This window comes from Lepidochelys kempii, chromosome 16 (genome assembly GCF_965140265.1).
Source record: "Lepidochelys kempii isolate rLepKem1 chromosome 16, rLepKem1.hap2, whole genome shotgun sequence".
NCBI classification, from domain to species: Eukaryota; Metazoa; Chordata; order Testudines; family Cheloniidae; genus Lepidochelys; species Lepidochelys kempii.
Genome location: NC_133271.1, coordinates 25355067 through 25376378, shown reverse-complemented (window position 1 = coordinate 25376378; position 21312 = coordinate 25355067). Strand labels below are relative to the sequence as shown.

The 21312-nt window shown below is 49.8% G+C and overlaps 1 protein-coding gene across 1 annotated transcript in view; it reads left to right on the top strand.

The window, feature by feature from the left end:
• Nucleotides 1-21312, top strand: part of LHX6 (LIM homeobox 6) — a 42656-nt gene that overhangs the window by 15999 nt on the left and 5345 nt on the right. Inside the window, exons 4-8 of the mRNA XM_073314417.1 lie at nucleotides 6957-7177; nucleotides 15649-15749; nucleotides 15843-15938; nucleotides 18552-18726; nucleotides 20532-20635. Of these exons, the coding sequence (XP_073170518.1) occupies nucleotides 6957-7177; nucleotides 15649-15749; nucleotides 15843-15938; nucleotides 18552-18726; nucleotides 20532-20635 (697 nt within the window). The remainder of the gene's footprint in view (nucleotides 1-6956; nucleotides 7178-15648; nucleotides 15750-15842; nucleotides 15939-18551; nucleotides 18727-20531; nucleotides 20636-21312) is intronic.

Genomic DNA, 21312 nt, shown 5'->3' with positions numbered 1-21312 from the left:
GCTCTTACACACAGTAAGAGACCATCGGAGCCAGTGCTGCTACATGGCAGGGGGTGAGGAGACACAGGACTGAGACTGTAATCAGAAGGATATGAGCTTTTGCCTGGGAAAGCCTCCAGCTTTGTATCTTTCACCTCCTCTTCTAGCATGTCCATGGCTGCCCATCTCCTCTCCAAGGGGCTGGCACGAATCCCATGCAGCAGTGGTTATATAATGCTTGGCATTCTCCGCCTTACGGCACATGCTGTACGGGACGTTCCTGGAGCAGCGATTACAGCCAAGTCCCCTTTTCTGGCTCTCCCAGAGCCCAGGCGGTAACAGGACAATGCCCAGAGGATTTTGTTCTATTTTATTTTCATTCCACTGTTTACAGCAAGGATCTAGTAAAGAAGATCAGAAAGCACCTTGTCCTTGGGGCTGCCGCAGCGCCAGAGGTACAGGCCTGCTGGCATTTCCCGTAGCAGCCTGTTTGGCTGGCTGGCAACGTCCACGCCGCGTGAGAGTTGGTGATTTGGCCTCAGCCCCAGCAAGGGGTTTTTTACACACACGACTTAGTGCTGGTGTCAGACTCACAGCCCGGTATCCAGAGACCAGGTTCAGCACAGAGAGTGACAGAGCGAGTTTCCTCTCCTGCCATCATGCGACAGCCCTGTTCTCAGGCGACCCCGCTCAAGGCGGAGGAGGGGAGTACAGCCTCCATGGCCCACTCCATTCTGCCCCTTCCTGCTGGGGCTGCCCCACGGGAATGTGCTGGGTGTTGTGGGCTCGTTTGTTGGGAGCTAGACTGAAACCGCCAACTCATTCCACGTAGGCGACTGAACGCCAATCATTTCTGGTTACTTCTGACCACAGCCATGACGGGTGACCTGGAGGGGAAAGGCCTCCTATTCCATTACTAATTTCCAGAACCATTCAGATCCCAAGGGTGCTGGATTTCTAATAGCAGACAAAAAAAGCCCAAACAGTTTTTCCTATTGTTCCGGAATGCAGCTTCTCCAAGGCTAGGGATTTTTACAGGGGCTTTGATGCACTGTAAACTTCCCTCTCTCAGTATTTGGGGGGAGGAGGGGGGGACTTTTTTTTTAAAGGCTCTGATTTGGTTTAGAAATGTAGCTGCATGGCCTTTGCAGAGGGGTATGCTGGTGTATGGATTTGGCCCTCCTTGACGTAAGTGCATGGGAAGAAGGGACTGTAACTAGCCAGCCCTTTGAAGGTGTGAGGGTCTGTCAATCTGTTGAGCAGTCCCCGTCACTCCCCAATAGCTGAGTGCCTGGCAGAGCGCTGGAGTCCGGTATGGAAAGTTCATTTAAACTTCTAAACCCTGTTCCCTCACCACGGAAGTGCCTGAGAGTTTTGCCATCTGTTGTCACTTTACATGACAAACAACATGAGGGAATGAATGCATGGGCTCTGTGGGCTCCAAATAATCATGGCTACTAGCTGCACACAGCATGTGAAGTCTGGCTGCGAATACACATGGGAGCTCTGGCAGGCTTCTAAACAAACCTAGAACACAGTGAGCACCACTGAGGGCTCTCAAACTATACAAAGGGATACTACCCTATTCTGATATGCTACACCGTCAGTCTTGGTGGCAACAGGATTGGGCCTACAGACTGCATTAAATCACTGAAAGATTGCATGAGCCTCGTCGGTAAATAACAGCCAGACATTTCTGTACCCCATATTTGTACCCAGTATCCAGTCTGCTTTTGTCAAGTTAGTATTAAGGTGGGATGGGGAGAAGCAGGGCTGTGGTGAGCAAGGAATGTCACAATCAAACCTCTCCTAAATTTCGGCTGGGGGTCAGAAAAAGCCAGCAGATCTGTGGAAAAGTCCAAGGGGCCCGATCCTGTTGCTACTGAAATCGGTGGCAAACTCTCCTTGAGTTTAGTGGGTGCAGGGTTGAGCCTTTGGTTTTCTTCTCTGAGCTGCAGTTTCCCGGAGTTGCACCATTACACCAGGTGGTCTTTAAGCTTCAGCAGCTGGGCAGAGCAGGGGAGGTAACTGATTGGATAGTTGCCTGAATTTCAAATGGTAACGCCTCCCAGTGCATAGGGAATTCAGGCTCTGTCACTGGCCTGGAGCAAGTTCCTTTAGCACCCCTTGTCTCAGTTTCCCATGTGTGAAATGGGATAATGAAACTCTCCTGGCTTTATGAAGTGCTTTGTGCGCTCTGGAGGAGAAGTGTGATTAGATGGGCTAAGACTTTTGGCATTACATAGTGTTATTAATTGGCTTAAGCTTGACCCTTCCCCTTATTTCTCGACAGTTTAGTGTGTAAGCTTGTTTACGTAGCACATTGTTCCAAGTAATCCAAGTTGCAGGAATGATCTGTAGTTCTGAATAGAAAAAAATTAACACAGTTCTTTTGTTTGTGCTTTTATATAAACTGTAAACTGACTTCTTGCCAGCCAATGTTCCCAGCTGAAGTACGTGAGCTAGATCTCTGTGCAACTTCAGCGTAAAGTGTCCTCTCTTGGCAGCCTACTTGTTTTTTTTCTGGTCAGCTATGGTCAGACTCGGAAATTTAGACATTTCTATTCCTCCCATATAGTTTCGTAATTAGTAATTTGAATAGATGCTAGTCTTGTCCCATCTAACTAGCCCAGTGTCTCTACCCTAGCTCTGCAGGTATTCATGCACTGAGAACCTGCATCTGCTTTTACTAACGCCGGTGTAAATTGGAACGAACTCCACCACAGTGGGTGGAGTCGCTCCAGAGAGTGCGATGAGCTTGTGGGCCATTAGAATACTTGGAAATAATGCGTTAGCCAGCACAGAGTGTGAAAGGTTGTTTGGGCAGGGTTGGATTTGCAATGTGCAGGTGATGGGTGGTGAGTCTGGGGTAGCTCTGTGAGGGTTGTAGTTAAATTAACAATCGGTTTATATCATACGGCTGAAATGGTTGAAATTGCTCTGAGCCATGAGATGAGTCTGGAAACATGAAGGGTTTGCAAGTGTCTTATGGTTTTTTGTTTCCCAAAAATCTTTGGGAATAAAAATTGATCCAATAATAAAACAGATCCCAGATTAAGACCAGAAGAGTGGTCAGACTGGTTCAGACCAATGGTCCATCTAGCCCAGTAGCCCGTCTTCCAACTTTGGGCAGTGCCAGATGCTTCAGAGAGCATGAACAGAACAGGGCAATTTTGAATGATCCATCCCCTGTTGTCCAGACCCAGCCTCTGGCAGTCAAAAGTTTAGGGACACCCAAAACATGAGGTTGGATCCCTGACCACCTTGCTATTAGCCATTGATGGACCTGTCCTCCAGGAATTTATCTGTGAAGAAATGTGTGTGAAGAAATACTTCCTTATGTTTGTTTGAAACCTGCTGCCTGTGAATTTCATCGGGTGACCCCTGGTTCTTGTGTTATGTGAAGGGGTAAATAACACTTCCCTGTTCACTTTCCCCATCCCAGTCATGATTTTAGAGGCTGCTATCGTATTCCCCCCGAGTCGTCTCTTTTCTAAGCTGAACGGTCCCAGTTGTTTTAATCTCTCCTCATGTGGATATTTTCTGGTTTATTATCTGTCCCTTTCCTAATTGTTCCTAACATTGTTTGCTTTTTTGACTGCCGCTACACACTGAGCAGATGTTTTCAGATTGTTGAACAAAACTGAAAGGAAGTTTGAGCTATGCAGATGTATGAGACTGAGAATTGACATACACACAAAGCAATGTATTCTGCACCTTCTTGGCCCTTTGTAGCTGGTAGACTGGTAGCAAAAGCGCTTGGCTCAGCTCGGGCATGGCTAACCTGCCACATTTAAATATTGAAAAATGGGAACCGCAATAGCAGAACACACAAGCAGTTCATTTGATGCCGGATCTCCACTGGGGTTATAATGCAGGGATTTAGATGGCCCATCTAGTCTTGTATCCTTTGTCTCCTGCTGATGCTTTAGGCAAAGGCAACAAAACTCACCCCAATAATATTTCTAGACTGTATATGAAGGAAACATTATCTGATATGAGAATAATTTCAGGACTGACATTAACTCTGTTGTCACAAAGAATAGTCTGTTCCATCATTTCATTGCTGCTGGGTTTTTTTTTTTTTTTTTTTTTGCACTTTGTTAAAGAACTATAAACATGCATTTAAAAGAAAAAAAATCAGAAGGAAAATGCAAACTGGACTTCACCGAGCTGGATTTAATGGTCCCCCAACAGTCTCCTGTTCTCTGGGGAGTTGAATGGGACATTTGTATATGAAGGATTTCACATTGATTCTCTCTTGTAAACTATAGAACCCTTTGCAAGCAACAGAGACTTGCACCCCTCAGGCATTATGGATGTCAATGGACGTTCTGGGTTCTGCATAAACCGAAGAATAGTCCTAGACGTACAGCCCAGAACACAGGGCACTTGGGGAACTTTTGTTGCCTTTTCAAGGACATCACATGAAATGACATTTTTGGCATACGTTAATCAACCGACTTTCTTCCTCTATCAGTGAAAAGACTTTTATTTATAAATTAAAAAAAAGCAAATGATGTATATAATATTTGAAAAAAAATGGTTCCGTTCACTGGAATGGGGAAAACGGCTCTAATAAATATCTAGGGCTGGCTGGAATATAATAATTCCATGTAGCTACAATTTTTGAGATTTCAAAATGTTGTTGTTTCAGTGCAGACCTTCTGAAATTTTTCAAGAGAGACAGACTCCAGAAAAGCCAGTAGTTGGAGCACTCAACTGGGATGTGGGAGACCCAGGGTTAAGTCTCCCACACCCCAGATGAGTGTCACGACCACTAGGCAATATGACTATTCTGGGCTCTCTTTCTCCCCCTCCCCACCACAGGAATTCCATCTTGAGCCTGGGAAACCTTCCCAAGGAAACTTTAGCCCAAACGGATAAATTTTTTTGAAACATTTCAGTTTCAATAAAACCGGCTTATTTAGAAGGAAAAAAGTTGTCAACTATTTTTTTGACCAGCTTTACACATTTCCCATCCTAATGTCACATTGACAAAGACCAAAATAAAAAGCCCACAGACTTGAAAGATGATTCATTTAACCACGTTACCTCAACTGCTTGTTTATGAATTTATCATCTGTTAGGCAATTGCCACAGACGGACTTTCAACTCTTATCCAAATGCCTGATCCAAAACCAGAGGTGGATCTTTCAGTTGATTTCAGTGGGCTTTCGATCAGACCTTTAATGCTATTTCTCTTCTGAGAAAAATTGTTCTTCTTAACCTCTGAGGATAGGACAAGAAGCAATGGGCTTAAATTGCAGCAAGGGGGGTTTAGGTTGGACATTAGGAAAAACTTCCTAACTGTCAGGGTGGTTAAGCACTGGAATAAATTGCCTAGGGAGGTTGTGGAATCTCCATTGTTGGAGATTTTAAAGAGCAGGTTAGACAAATGCTTGTCAGGGATGGTCTAGATAATACTTATTCCTGCCATGAATGCAGGGGACTGGACTAGATGACCTCTTGAGGTCCTTTCCAGTCCTATGATTCTGCCTCTGAGTCTCTGACCCCAAGAAACCTATTGAGGTCACTACCTTGCCTGGCCCTTTTGCTTGGCTTTCTCAGGGCTGGAACTTTCTAAATCTCACTAAACTGTTTGGATCTAATAATTTGAAGTGTTTCCTGAGACTGACTCTCACCGGAGCCTGTGTGATAGTGTGCAGGATGGGTGACATCCGGGCCCGACTGGAGCCGTGGGCAACCCCCTGTGACTTCCATGGGGTCAGCATTTCACCGTGGTGGTGGTGGTGGGGGGAAGGTATTTTCCAAAACACTCTGCTTCATTCCCATTTATTTAAATGAGAGCAGAGTTGGGCCAACACCGAATGCTTTGGGAATCCCCTGCTCCCAGCAGGTGGTACAGACTATTCTGAATGCCAGATGCATTTGCCCTACTCGATCCCCCGGGACAGGGCTCTCAAAGCCTCCAACATTCCACCTCCTCTAGCTTCTGAGCTCCTTTCTTTGCAGTGAATGTGCTGAAAGGTGCTGGCTTGGCACCTGGGGGATAAAGGACTCGCTCCCAGAACAGGGGTGGCCCAGGCAGTACCATAAATGCTGCCCCTCACGGGCAGTGCACCTAACCCTGACCGGGGGGGAGAATTCATTCTCCGTGGCTCATCCCTGGCCTCTCAGCTGAGATGGCCAGTGTCCGTGGTGGACCTCTTCTCCTGGGGAGGGGGCTGAGATTTCTCGTGAATTCTTAACAGATGAATACACGTGGGGTTCTCTCCTCTCTACTAATGGCTGTGGGACCCCAAAACAAATCTATCTGCTGGACCTTTGCTTTGGTTGGTTGGCTTAATGCAGCATGAACGGTTATTAGCTCAAGGATTTCTCTGACCCTGTTGCCCGTGGCGTCTGGGCGCGCCCGTGGCACAGTGCTGAGTGATAAGGCCTATGTCAGCGGTGAGACAATGTGGGGGAGGGAATATCTTTCATTGGACCAACTTCTGTAGGGGAGAGAGACAAGCCTTCGAGCTACAGAGTTCTTCTTCAGGTCTGGCCTGGGTAAGCTCTCAGGCTTGTCTCTCTCCCCCACAGAAGTTGGCCCAATAAAAGGTATTGCACCTCCCCCCACCTTGTCCTGGGACTGTCACGGTGACAATAACGCTGCACACAGCTAGGTAAGTGGTGTTCACTCCAGTCCGTGTGCAGCTGGCCTGTATTTAGAGCCATCCCTTCGCAACAATCCAGGGAGGCAGTAAGACACTGACCAGGAGTCGAGAGCCATGCCGCTAACCTCCTGTGTGCAAGTCAGCTGGCTTCTCTGGGCATCGCTTTCCGCTCCCACCCTTCCTCTGGTTTGTTTAGAGCACGAGTTCTCTGAGGGAAGGACTGTCTCTGAGCCTGTGTCTGTGTGGCCTGCCCCACTGATGCTGGTGGGGCGTCATACAGATGAATGACAATCACGGTGCGGCAGCCTGTCTTAGTTCTCACCCTTTCTCTCTGTGTTTGTTTTTTTTTTCCAGTCGATTTGGTACAAAGTGTGCCCGCTGCGGCAGGCAGATCTATGCCAGCGACTGGGTAAGGAGAGCCCGCGGCAATGCCTACCATCTTGCCTGCTTTGCCTGCTTCTCCTGTAAAAGGCAGCTGTCTACTGGCGAGGAGTTTGGCCTGGTGGAAGAGAAAGTGCTGTGCCGGATTCACTATGACACAATGATAGAGAACCTCAAGCGAGCAGCTGAAAATGGTATGCAGACCCTCCGGGATACTCGCTGGCACTGCTCTCTCCTGAGAATGTCACCCTCCATGTTAGTAGAATGGCCGAATAAGCGGATTTTCCCCGCCTTCCCCTCCTGTTCCTTTACTAGGTAACTAAGCCATGGTGCTAGCCCATCTCTGTGTGCATTGATGCTAGGGCCAGTTCAAACAGCCCACTGCTGGACCCCCTGGGAGCGGGGGGTGCTGCTGGACCCCCTGGCTTGAAGTGGTTTCCCTCATATACAGGCTTTGCAGTTTGGTTCATTGGCTCTCAGCACCCCCACTATACAAATTGTTCCAGCAACCCTGGCTGGATGAGGCTTACCTAGAAAGCTGGGCAGTCCAGATGGCAGCAAACACCAACCTCATCATCCCTGGTGGGCAAGTTCTCTGTGGGCAAAATTCCACCCTCAGATGCGTCCGGAATGGACGGGGGCCTGTGTGTGCCCCAGGGCAGAGTTTGAGCCTTTGCTTTAGAGCCCTGGTGTTTTCCAGTTTCTGCAGAGACGTGCCCACAGTCTCCACAGGGTTAAACCTCCCACTGGGGTGGCATGGCCAATTTAACCTATTTGTTTCCCACTCGCCTTGCTAGTTTCTGTACCCCCGGCAGCGCTGAGCTCCATGCAGCTGCTGCTGCTCTGGGTGAGAAGTGGCTGCCCCTTGCGAACAGCCGCCCCATGCTGTCTGCTGCCTCTTCTCCTGCCTTGGAGCCTCCCACTGCTGCCGCTTTTCCCAACTGCCCTGGGGCTCTATCTGTGTGTAGGTGACGTGTCTAGGTGCCACCCGGGAGCAAAACAAGCCCTTTGTTCTCCTCCTCCCTGGCCTTCCAATAGGAGGCCCGAGGCAGACGTTTCCCTAGGCTACCAGGAGCCCAGCAGGATCCAAAGTGGTGACTGAGGTCCTGGAAGAGCCTTGAGGGGCCTAATCTGGCAAAGATTTCGTGGTAGCACTAGGCAGGGGGGAGGGGTGGTGCTGTCATTCTCTCAGCTCTGCTGCCCCCAAACGCACGGGAGGGCCTGGGCGCCGAGAGTTCTCTCTCAAGGAAATGGAGGCCCCGCTCTTGGCTTTGATTGGATGCGTTGTTGCTTGGGTTTGCTGGTCTCCCGTTGTAGCACGCGGGGCAGGAAGCAGTAGGGATTTTGAGTCGGTGAGTCATAAATCTAGAAGATGGGAAACCTGGCAGTCAGACCAAACATTCCCCTCATTTTCCACTGGCCCTGCCCTCCCACGGATCCTGCCACTTCCCAGTTGTGCTGGACTGTGCGCTGACCTTCCCCTTACTGTAAGCACAATTGGAGAGCGAGACAGCAAGGATCTGGTTTCTCAATCAAGTCCCACACCTCTCAGGGAGCAGCAGAGGTCAAATGCAAAACTGAGCAGCTCCCTTCCCCTTGAACTAATTCCAGCTCCCTCTTCCTGAGTGGCAACATTCAAATGGACACAGAAAGAACCCAACTGGCTGAGCTAATCGAACACAGGGCAGTGCGGGGCTGGACTGCACTCAGGGCTGGAGAGTGCTGGTGTTTATATTTTATACCAATAAAATACAGTAAGAACTGGCTGCTGGAAATGAACAAGGCAGCTGGACTGTGAGATGCCGGGGGCTGGGGTGGAAGAGGCTCTCGTGGGAATGGCGAAGTTCGGCATGGATGATGTGGAGGAGCTGGCCATGTGGGGAGTCAAATGAAAGGCCCAAGGGTTGAAAAGTTGGATTGTTTGAGCACCGTCCCTAGCTCTCGTGCATTACGCACAGCTGGTCGGTGGGTGACTTGGGATGTTTGGAGTCTGATGACATTCAGCTTTAGGATTTGGGTCCCTGGTGAGTTCACCTTGAAGTCAGCAAGTCTTGTGAGACGCTGCATTGTAACTGTGCCATGGGGCGAGCTGCTGAGGTGGCATATCCTGGGTTTTAAGCTTCATTGTGACTGTGCCATGGGCGTGAGCCGAGTGTCAGGTCAGGGACACCGTCTGCGTCCCTGAACCTGTGGCAATTTTACAGGTTATTGCCATTAAACCTGGTGTTGATTGAGCCATCTAAACTGCTTTCGCGCCAAAGTTTTTGGTGAAGGGTCTAGAACGCTTTGGAGAGGACGCAAGCTCACAATGCCAGAGAGAGCCTAGCACTGTCCTGCTTTTTTCCTCAGCTTCTCAACTCAGTAAGAGCTGATGCACTGTTCCTTGGCCGGGCATTTCGGAGTGGGAGGGGCCGAGCTGTGCTTTGTTAGTGCCCAGCTGACAGACATGTACAATTACGTGTGCAAAAAACCAGTCTCAGACATTCTGTATCTATGTGGCATATTGAGGGTTAGGCGATAACGCAGCTATGTGAGAAAATACGGGCATATAATAGTTAGCATTTATACAGTGAGACAAAGAACACCGTCCCTCTCGGGTGGCTGGGGAGAATTGCCCACAGCATTGTCTTCAGGTGGTGCTGCACGTTGCAGTTATCACAAATAAGCCAGTAGTATTCTCACAGCCAGAAGCCATTTGTAACGCATTGGTCTGGATGCAGAAAGGCCGGTGGAAATGCCCTGGGAAAGCTAGCTAGATGTGAGGCCCATAACGTGAGCATCACAGTGTCCCTGGCCAATAGAATGGGTGGAGGTGAACGAGTGCTTATGCCATTACAAGGGATTTATCATTAGTCAAGACGAAGACGGCAGGGGTCAGTGGCAGCATCTCTACCAGGGCCCTAGTGCCCCCAGGGAGCCCTGGCCAATCCCAGCAACTGCCTCTCCTGATGCTGAATCTGGGACTGTCCTCTCCTCTTGCCCCAGCATGGGAGCTGAGTGTCTGTCCCTGCAAACTGCGGCGTGGCCTGGTGCCTGCTGAATGTTTGCTTTTGTTATTTGACTGCTTGTGTGGAGTGAGGTGTAGATGCCTGCAGAGTCATTGTGCTGCCAGAGAAATTGTTACTGGAGAAGACCTACCACCTGTGAAGGTGGCCTTCTGAAAGGGGAGAAGGAACGGTCCCAGGAATCAGCAGGGTGCAGGAATTGCTTTGTGATCTAAATGCTCATTTGAAGCTAAACCCCTGTCATGAGGCTGACAGAACATTATTCCCATACGAATGGCTCAGAGGAGGTGCTGTCGGGTGCAGGGAGTCACATGAAGGTTTTCGAAACCCTGCTTGAGCCCTTCCAGGGTGCCACTGGACACAGACAGGTTGTGATAAAAGCAGGCTGTGAAAGCAGGTTGGTCAGTCTCACAGGGCACAGCAGCAGGCCTGTGGCCGGTGCTTGCAGAGTGTCTGACTCTGAACTGAGACGCCTTGAGAGCACTTCTGTTTCACCTTCTGGCGAGCAATGGCCAGACCCCAGCTGTGTAAATGGCGCAGCCCCTTGACTTCAGTGGGACTGACTCCGCAGAGGATCTGGCCCCATGTATCTTATCTGTCGAGTTCTGTGTGGCTCAGTCTGGTAGGTCTCCTCCAGCCCTGGCTGCTATCTCTGTACTGAGACGGAGAGACGCACTTGGGTTTTTCTGCAAAGGTAAAGGTTTAATAGACCCTTTTGGGAGGAATGCTTTCCATGGTACAGTGCAGGTGGGTGAGTCGGGAATCATGGCCTACCCTTGCTCCTGTTTCCACACGTGGCCTCATGCAGCTGGCCTGTTTTTCTGAGGGATGGTGTTGGAGTTCTTGCCTGCTTATCAAAGCAGATTCATTTAGCTCAATTACGTGATTCAAACTGCATTGTGCTACAGTGGTTTTTAATGAAGCTTAATTTTCTCCTAGGGTGACAATTTCTCCTGGCCTGGGCAGAACCTTGGGGCCTCCCTAGTGCTGCACAAACTAAGGCTATTCTGTGGGCTGCAGTTAGGCAGGAGACCAAAGGGCTAATGCTAACAAAGAGACTGTGTGGGAGAGCTGCGTGCAAGGATCGTTACTAGACTGGACTAGGAGTGATCAGGAGAGCTCACAGGGTGCTTGTTTCTTGCCTAGATCATGGACTCTCATATCTTTCCACCAAACTCTTGGAGCACAGAAGAGGCTGAGGAGAAAGGGGGAGGAGGGAAGAGAAGTTTAAATAAGAGAATTTCACATGGGGGAGCTAGTCTTGTCCCCAGTGCCTTCCCCTGCCATTTATTACCCTCTAATTAACATCAGAGCTCTCTGCAGATGAAAGCACTGCCGAAGTGCTAAGTACTATTCTTATTTTTGTTTGCTGGGGAGGCCGGTGTGTGTTTAACTCGGGCGGATGCGCTGTTGAGAGACGTGAATGTGGTGCACCATCCTTGGCTGCATGTGGAAACGATTACCCAGAATGACATGAAAACAATCAGAGAGTGTTTACAAGGTTTAAGCAACGAGATGAAAACAAAATGTCAAATCCGCCTGGGAGGGTCCTGACTCTGGGATGCTTGTTTGCGGGACGTCAGTCCACATGGCAGACCGACGCCTGGGGTACAGCGCCGCTCTTAACAATGCGGGTGTGCTGCTGTGTTTGCTAGGGTTAGCTCTTGGTGGGAAGGGGGCTGCAGGGGGAAGATGCCACTTCCCCTGACATGGGGGTATTGAACGTTGTGATCCCCAGCCGGTATGAATGGGTTGGCTCTCTGGCTAGTGTAAATGGAGTGGTTGGAGCTTCCCCAGTTTACACCAATTGAGATGCTGTCTCTCTCCTGCCGCTTAGGCACAGGGTGGTTGTTCCCAAAGGGAGATCACACCAGCCATGCAGGGCAAGCAGCAGGAGGCAGCCCAGTGGCAGCTGGGCGGAGCGGCTATGCCGCATGATTCTGCAGCTTAAAGCCAGCGTTTCCTGCACTGGAACCAAACAAGGAAACCCTGAGGAGAGGATGGGAAAGGTGTGGAGAGGAGCAACGTCTGGAGAATTGCAGAGGGCCACACATTTCCCCCACCCCAGTAATTGCAAAGCAATTTCTTCTGCACATGAGGTTTTATGTATAAGAAAAATAAACAGATGTTGCTGAAGCCTGAATCCCATTCATCATCCTATAGGAACAAGTCAAACTGGCTGAGAAAGCCCTTCAGTGTGGGCCAAGACAATCACAGCCTGGTGCAGCCTACAAAGCAAACCGCTCCTGGTGCAGGGAAGGGGGAGCTGCTGAACCCCGCTTCAGGCACCCACCCAGTCTGAGCACGGCCAGCCCTAGTGTGCCTGAGGACCCTGGAGGGAGCACTGCACTCAGGAATCACTTCGTAGAAGCAGGTCTTATAGTGGGTGCCGTTTCCAGGACTTTGTGAAAGATGAAGGTTCTAATATTCCCCAGGGGCCTGACGTGACCTCATGCCCTAGGCCCACTCCCTAAAGCTCTTTGTGTCCGGGTGGGCCCTGGCAAGGCACGGCCTGGTTCTGTATTTCAGACGCAAACTGATTCTGGCTGAACGTGCATGAATCAAACGCACAATATCCTTTTCCTCTCCTGTTTTCCTCATTGCAGTGGTTTAGCTGCATATCTCCTGGGAAATACCCCACAGAAAAGCACCCCACAATGGCCGGGGAGGGCAGGGAACCCAGATGACCAACACCACAGGTCTTATTCACTGCTCACTGTAGGAGTCCTAGATCCAGACTTTAGAACTGAGGGGTTTACATTCTTCGCATGGAAGGAGGATTTGGGGGACAGAAGTAGCTGGAAAGACCCCCCCACAAACTACTTACATGGCAAAAATAGTCTTTTAGCCATGGAAATGACTAGTTTTAGCCAGAGAGCTAGTGCAGGGCAGGGGCAATGGATGGTGCGATTCCTGCGTGCTGGCAGCGTGAATGTCCTCCACTCCCACCCCACTTTACACTTCAGTGGGACTCGAGTGGTGTGTAAGTATGCTGGGGAATTTCACCCTGAGACCCCCAAACAGGGACTCCTCTGCTGTGTAGCTGGGGACTTGGCTATCTGTCAGTAAAGCCACATCTCCTTCACGAGACACGCCCCAAGTGTTTCTCGGCACTCGCTTAACTCATTACAATGTTCAGGTTTCCAGGAGAGCTAACAAAGAGGACTTTTCCGACCCCAATTTTTTTTCTCCCCACTGAGCCTTCTTGTTGTGGTGGGTCCCACCTTAATCAGCAGAGCAGAACTACCAAAGTGATTCCAAAGGACTTTGCAAACTGAAAAGTTACAGTAGATGCTGCCCGTGGATTGCAGTGGGGTAATGATTATACCTGAAGCAACAGCCAGGAGCACTAGAACCTGCTCACTGACGGAGGGGATGTTGCCCAGGATTCAGGGTTTATCCTTCTGAAAGTGCCAGGAGACCTTTATCCTCCCGCTGGACAGTCAGCAGGGAGGAGCGGCATGGCCCTTGCTGGAGTGTCTCAGCTGAAGGACAGCAGCTGTAGCCGGGCAGCACTTCTCCAGTACGGCACTGCAGGGTCGCCACTGGGCAAGCGTCTGGGGCTTGGTTCTGACTTTGGGCCGCCCATAGTTAGTGCCAGCACCTGGGCCAGGCTGGCACAGGAGCTATAGGTACTGCAAGGAAGCAAAACATCCAGGGCCAGGCTGATCCCGAATGACTTCCATGTGGCCTGGATTCGGTGCTCAGAGTCAAGAGCTTCGGAATGTAGAGACCTGCTTCTGCTGTGCCTACCGATACCGGCTGGTATGGTATCTAAATGCTTGTCCTTGTTACTGTGCCCCCTTCCTCCCAGTTACCTGATACACCTACTTGTGCTGCGTCTTAATCAGACTGGGATCTCTTTAGGGCAGGGACTGCTTTTTATATTGTTTGTACAGCGCCTAGCACAACGGATCCTGATTGGGGTTCTTAGGCACTAGCCTTAGATAAATCAGAACTGTTCCTGGGGCTGGAGGAGACGGTGCAAAGACGCCTGCTGGTGCCAAGTTGAGATCATCAGTGCTAAGTGGTGTCGCTCTGTTGGGAACTTGCCAGCCCATACAAAGCTGGTGCAGGAGTTATTCAAACTATTTAGTGCCAACATTAATGTTGCAGGCTGACTACGTGACGGGACATGACAGAGGTTTATAAAATCATGGGTAGTATGGAGAAAGTGAACAAGGAAGTGTTATTTACCTCTGCACTTAACACAAGAACCAGGTGGTCACCTGATAAAATTAATAGGCAGCAGGTTTCAAACAAACATAAGGAAGTATTTCTTCACATGATGCACAACCTGTGGAACTCCTTGCCAGGGGTTATTTTGAAGGCCAAAAATATAACCGGGTTCAAAAAGGAACTAGGTAAGTTCATGGAGGATAGATCTATCAATGGCTATTAGCCTAGATGGACAGGGACACAACCCCATGCTCTGGGTGTCCTTAAGACTCTGACTGCCAGATGCTGGGACCGGATAACAGGGGATTATTGCCCTGTTCTGTTCATTTCCTCTGGGGCACCTGGCATTGGCCACTGTGGGAAGACAGGATCCTGGTCTAGATGGACCATTGGTCTGACTCAGAATGTCCGCTCTTACGTTAGGGGACTGAGGTTCAGTTCCCTGCTCCTCCACAGATTGCGTGTGACCTTGGGCAAGTAACTTCGTGTCTCTGTGCCCTCCATCCCCCTCTGTACGGTGGGGATAACAGCCCTGGCAGGTTGTTGGGAGGATAAATCTTGTGAGGTGCTTGGCAATAGGGGCCACGTTTCAGAGAGATGTTAATCAAGGAGGAGAGGACCTGCCTTGCTAACGTCCCTGGCAGGATGCTGCTTCGAGACCTGTTTGAACCACAGAACTTCATATTCCTCAAAAGGAAACACTCGGCACCTGCTGGAAGGGAAATGTCTCCCCCTGGCTGTAGATTGCAGCTGGTGCTTGTGCTAATTGCCAGCCACGATCAGTAGCTAACGCAGGACTCAGCTTTGCAAGCGCATGATTTCTGCACATGTTAAACACCCGGGGGTGGGGGAATCCTGTCCCCTTGTGAGGCCTTGCAGGGGAGCCAAAACCCAGGGTTGGGGACGTGGGAGCAGGCAGGAAGTGCACAGCCCTGGTATGCCAGGGAACCCAGCTCTGTGGGGGCTTCCGGCGCGAGGCTGGGCAACAGGGTCTGTGTTGCTTGGAGCAGATCTAGAGGTGCAGTGACTGCTCCAGCCCTGATTCTTTCTCTTTCCCACGCTCCTCCTGAATTCCCCAGCTTGGGCTGTGCATCGAGGTCAGGGCCTGATCCTGCAGTCGGGCCAAGCTCCTATGCTCTGCAATGGGAGCTGACTTGAATAATGGGGCACTGCGTCAGGTCCCGGGGAGTTGAATCACTTTGCATGACCTAAAATAACTAGTAGCCCAAATCCCGTCAACCCAAAACTCTCCCTTACTGGGCAAGCTCCTGTTTTCAGTGACCTCCCCAGACAGTCATATGGGGAGGGGGTTAATTCTGCTCCGGCTGTATGAGAAAATCCCCTTCTCTTAGACGACTGGTTCTGGGTTCCTGTAAGTGGGCTCTAACTGGCATTCCACCATATACAGCAACCGCATGTGCAAACAGACTGAGCCACAAACCATAGAGATGTGTGCTCAGAACTGTCCTCTCTCCCTGCAGGCAATGGGATCACACTAGAAGGAGCGGTCCCGTCTGAGCAAGACAGCCAACCCAAACCAGCAAAGAGAGCGCGGACATCCTTCACCGCGGAGCAGCTGCAGGTAAAGTGGCCTTGGCGTGGGGTTCTGCCTGGAGTAGGGTTACGTTGCTGGATGAGTCCAGGTGACTGTTCTCCCTGTGTCCATCTGCCCTAGGTCATGCAGGCCCAGTTTGCTCAGGATAACAACCCAGATGCACAGACCCTTCAGAAATTGGCAGATATGACAGGACTTAGTAGGAGAGTCATTCAGGTAAGGGTCGGGGGAGAAGCTCTGCTCTTCTGATGCTTTGCAGTGTTACTTAGTGCCATGCTGTACTGGGGATTTTGCCACATTGAGATTCATGGGAATCACTAGCCTAAATCTCCACAGTCGTCTTACGCATGGTAGGAGTGACCATCGCTGAGTCACTGCTAGGAACTGCCACGCTGGATTAGCTGGATCTAGCAAGTGGTGGCTCCAAGGTGCATGTGTTTGATTGCAGAGTCCGTTAATTGTACCAGCACTGTTCTTCTCCCCCCCCCCCCGCCCTCTCCCTTTTCCCACTCTTTCCTCCCCTTTCCCTTCTCTTCTTTCTTTTCAAATTTGTATAATCAAAGAAGTCTAGCTCCAAGCCAGTGCAAATATATTAAAGGGGGGGGAGTTGCTTTTAATACTGGCACCAACCACTTTACCTTGTCATTGAAAATCTGTCCAGACAACCAAGAACAAACACTCCTCAATACGAAGAAACTTTAGCTGTTCAGTGCATTTCATTGAATAGAATGATAGCAAGGAGCAGCCCAGGTGAAACATTGGAAAACATTAAGGGTGAGGTTTTCAAATGAACGTGGGAGGGACTTCAACAGCCATGAGGAAAATATGTAAGGAAATTGCAAAAGCCATCACAGTGAGGGTGCACTGTATATATTGTGCAGCAAGGCAGTGAAGGTAATAATGATAGAGAGTAAGATAGAAATGCTGCCCAGTGGGTAGAGCACAGGAGCTGGATTCTGTTCCTGGCTGTGATACTGGCCTGGTGGGTGACCTTGAGCAAGTCACTTCACTGCTATGTGCCTCAGTTTCCCCATCTGTAAAATGGGGATGATGGCATTGACGTCTTTTATAAAGCACTTTGAGATCTACGGATGAAAAGCTCTATATAACAGCTAAGTAGTAGCATTGCCTATGCAAGCAGTAAGTACAGTTCCTGTAGGAATCTCACCTTGAACATCCTGTCCCTCTTGTGCATTTATATTCTCAGCTTTAATGTTTTACTGACTTATTTTTGCATGTAAGAAAAACCTGAAAGTCTAAAACAAACCTGTGACTTTCATCCATGTTTGCCTGGCCAAAGGCAAATTTAAATGTCTAGTAGGATGAAATCTAGCTCAAACCTCAGTTACAGGGCTCTTTAATAACCCCAAGACCAATAATAAGTTTCTATCGACCAAGTGGACTATACATTGGGCAATTGCATGTGCAGATTTTTTTTTTCTAAAAAAGGACCTTTCATCAGGAAACAATTTGTCAAGCATAATCCTGTGTGAAACACTTATGTTTCCTTCTCTGTGATCCAATATCCACATTCTCCACCAAAGAGAGAGGGTTTCTCAGAGTCATGGAACATTTGTACTCTGACCTACCTCTGAAAAAAATTAAAAAGGAAGAAATAAAATTAATACTTTAGCACTTTTTAAAAAATGGCCATTCACGTGTATCTTACTGTAGCAGAAAAAGCAGGATTCAGCATCCTAACTACAGCCAGAGGTTACTGGGTGTTGTTTTAATCCAAGCAATGAGATACACACCTATTGGTTTCATTGGACCGGTCTGTACTGCCTGGCTGTACAGTATGAGTCTGTCTCCACTGCAGAGTTAACCCAGGCATTGCCCCAATGCCTCTTCCCCCCCCCCCCGCATGCACACACAAACCTTGAGTCTGAGTGAGGCTTTCAGTCACAATGGTAACTCACTCGCTTTGCAGTGAAGCACTTAAGTATGATAGTCCTCCAAAGCCTTCCCACAATTCTCCCTGTGTGCCCAGAAAGACAAGAAGACAGGTTTCCCCCCGACTCACTGGGGAGGATTCATAGAGTGGCTCAGCTTGCTGCAGCACAAAGGACTCTGGGATGCGCCCCCAGAAGTTCTAGGAACACACACAGGTGAGTGCAGCGCCAGGGAGGCCGCTAAACTCAGGCAGGGCTAGGCTAACCTGGGAGCTCAGATGTTCGTGCCAATCGCCCATGTTCACTCTGCAGTGAAGAGACACACACAACGTCCTGTCTCGGCATGCACTGGACTCCGTGTGAAACCCGGGGTGGACCCTTGGCAAAGGGGAACGTCTTTTTATTTGATTGTTCCAAAGTCCTGGTCAGGAACATGCTAGGGGAACTTCCTAAGATGTTACAATATTGCTACCAAGTGCTTCCACTGAGCTTGGTTCTGAGCACCGAAAGACCAAGATAACAGTTGGTAGCTGTCCATTAAAAATGGGTAGATTTTAAGGCCGGAGGAGACCTTTTATGATCATCTAGTCTGACCTCCTGTATAACACAGGCCATGAAATTTCACGCAGTGATTCCAGCATCAAGCCCAACAGGTTCATCATTGCATTAAAGCTGGATTGTGTCATTTCATGAGCCAAGGCAAATTAATAGTAAAAATGCAGCCAAGGAGCCCTGACGCTCATGCTTCACGGCGTTGAAACTTCTGCTCTAACATATAAAATAAAGGCAGCGAGGTCAGCACAGCGTGGTGGAGGGAAGATTTCCCCATGCACAGAATTCTAAGGAAGCCCCAGGTCTGTTGTGGTCTCTGTGATCGATCAAATCTCAGTGCAGATCTCGCTTGACCCAAATGGTTTGGTTTCTGTTGGCGTTGCAGGTTTGGTTTCAAAACTGCAGAGCGCGCCATAAAAAGCACACACCTCAGCACACGGTGCCGCCTTCTGGAGCCCCCCAGTCCCGGATCCCTTCGTCGCTTTCTGATGACATCCACTACTCTCCCTTTAGCAGCCCCGAGAGGGCCAGGATGGTAACCCTGCACGGATACATAGAGAGTAAGTGTCAACCACACCACGTGGTGTCGTGTACGTGGCGGGGGCAGAAAGGGAGATGGGCCCGCTGGGTAGGCTTGCCAGGTGTCCAGTTTTTGACCAGAACACCCAGTTGAAAAGGGACCCTAGTGGCGCCAGTCAGCACCTCTGATCAGGCTGTTGCAAGTCTGGTTGGCGGTCCTGCGGATCTAAGACAGGCTAGTCCCTACATGTCCGGCCCCGGGCTGCGCCCTGGAAGTGGCCAGCAGGTCTGGCTCCTAGGCGGGGGGCCAATGGGAGCTGGGGGCGGTGCCTGCAGGTGAGAGCAGCACGCGGAGCCTCCTGCCACCCCCCCACACCTCCACATCCCCCTAGGAGCCAGACCTGGCTTAGCCCTGCTGTGCCACTGACTGGGAGCCGCCCAAGGTAAGCCTGTGTCCCAACCCTGAGTCCTGCCCCCAACCCGGGGCTCCCTCCTGCACCCCAAACCCCTCATCCCCGGCCTCACACCCCAGAGCCTGCATCCCCAGCTTGAGCCTGCACTCCCCCACACACCCCAGCCTGGAGCTTCCTCCCGCACTCCAAACCCCTCAGCCACAGCGTGGAGCACCCTCCTGCACCCCAAGCCCCTCATCTCTGGCTCCACACCAGAGCCCGCACCCCCAGCCGGAGCCCTCACCCTGTCCTGCATCCCAACCCCCTGCCTCAGCCCGGAGCCCCCTCTTGCACCCTGAACTCCCCATTTCTGGCCCCCAGTTAGAGACCTCACCACCTCCCCAACCCCCTGGGCCAGCCCAGTGAAAAGTGAGTGAGTGAGGGGGAATGGAGTGAGTGGGGGTGGGGCCTCGGAGGAGGGGTGGGGCAAGGGTTCGGTTTTGGTCAAGTAGAAAGTTGGCAACCCTGCTACTGGGGAAAGTAAGGGCTTTGTAGCAAGAGAAGGTCTGTTCAAAGAAGTTAATGGTGCCATTGCATAGATATCCGCCATCAAGAACTTCCTTGTGAACGTACAGTGCACAAATGGTGCAGATACTCTTCTTTGCAGGTCTGACGTCTTATTAATTGTGGACCATGGTCAGGGGAGCGCCTGATTCCCTATAGAGAAAAGGCCCCTGGAAAAACTCTCTGGCCTTTGGAGCTTTCTGAAGGGTCTATTCAGCCGAGCAGACCAAAGAGCTTAATGCCAGCTGTGGTGGAGAGAATCAGAGAGGTGGAGAAGGGAATGGATAAAGGAGAAGTCCTAGTTATGGTCTTTCAATAGGATCAGTCATCCTCAGCTGAGGTCATTGTATTGGCTTCACGTTGTTGGTCATTATTCCTCCTTCCATTTTCCTTGTAAATTGCAGACGATGGCTAATGACCCTGTAGTTATTACTTAATTTGGAGATGGAGTGGTCTTGTTCCCATGAATGGGATCAGAAGTTTTCTTCCTATCCTTCTAAGTGCTGATTAATCATTTGTGAATGGTCGGTCCCAGAACACCCACTTCATTAATGGGCTGCTAACGTGGGTACAATGACTTCACTGGATCATTTTGCTTTTAAGAAAATCTGAAGGTTTTCTCCCCTCTCTTTTGATCCATATGCACCTTGATAGAAGCTAATTTTTGTTAAGCATCAGTATGCTGGAAACAAAGCAAGGATGTCCAAGTTACTCTTCCTGGACTTTCCTCCTACTACTCAGTCCGGATCAATGTCTTGCTCAGTATCCTGGCTGCCTAGCCTAGAGGGGGTGTGTGTGTTGTTTATAGCATAATGGCAACTAATTTAGTTCTGGCACAAAGAATAATTGATTGAAGGTCACAGAGGCTGAAGCCCTCTTCTCATTCACAGGTCAGGTACAGTGTGGGCAAGTGCACTGTAGACTTCCCTACACTGCTCCACCAGTGCACCTCAAAGCAGACATGGAAGGACCACTATCTAATAGGGGTGAGAAGGTAAATGTAGTCCCTGTTCCAGGCATGGAGTCCAAGCATTAATTGTAGTAAAGTTGTGTATAATATAATTGCCACAGCCTCGTGCTGCCTGTTGTCAGATGAAAGCTATTTCCTGGTGCCACCAACATCCCTCCTTCATCCAAATATCTCCCCAGCTGCTATCAGCTCATCCCTACTGTCCCCATGGCTGGTGACCCTTGATTTACTCACCAACCACTGACAAAATGTCCTTTGTCTGTATGTCTTTCAGCCCCTGGTGTTCTTGTGATGTGTTGGGCTGTTGCACTTAGACTTATTGAAGTATTTTGATTCGTCCTGCCTGATCCACCATCACCCATTTGTTTGGTCTCTTCCCTTTCCGTGTAGTAATGAGCATTTTCTCATGCTTCATTACCCAGCTTTCCATGTGGTTTGTGGTGAATGGGCATTCACATTAACTCTGAGTAGAGAAGGCCTTTGCCATCCACGACCTTTCAGTTTTCCATGAGTTAACATGAAAGAGAAATGCTCCTGGAGACTCTCTGGCATCACTAAAAAAAAAAACCCTCCAACCCTAAATACTAGGCTACTGTGTCTCGAAACAATAACAGAAAACTACTGGATATGAACCAGTGTGGTTCAACTGAACACTGACCATGTTCGGTGTGTGGCTTACTGTTCAAATAAACATTTTACCT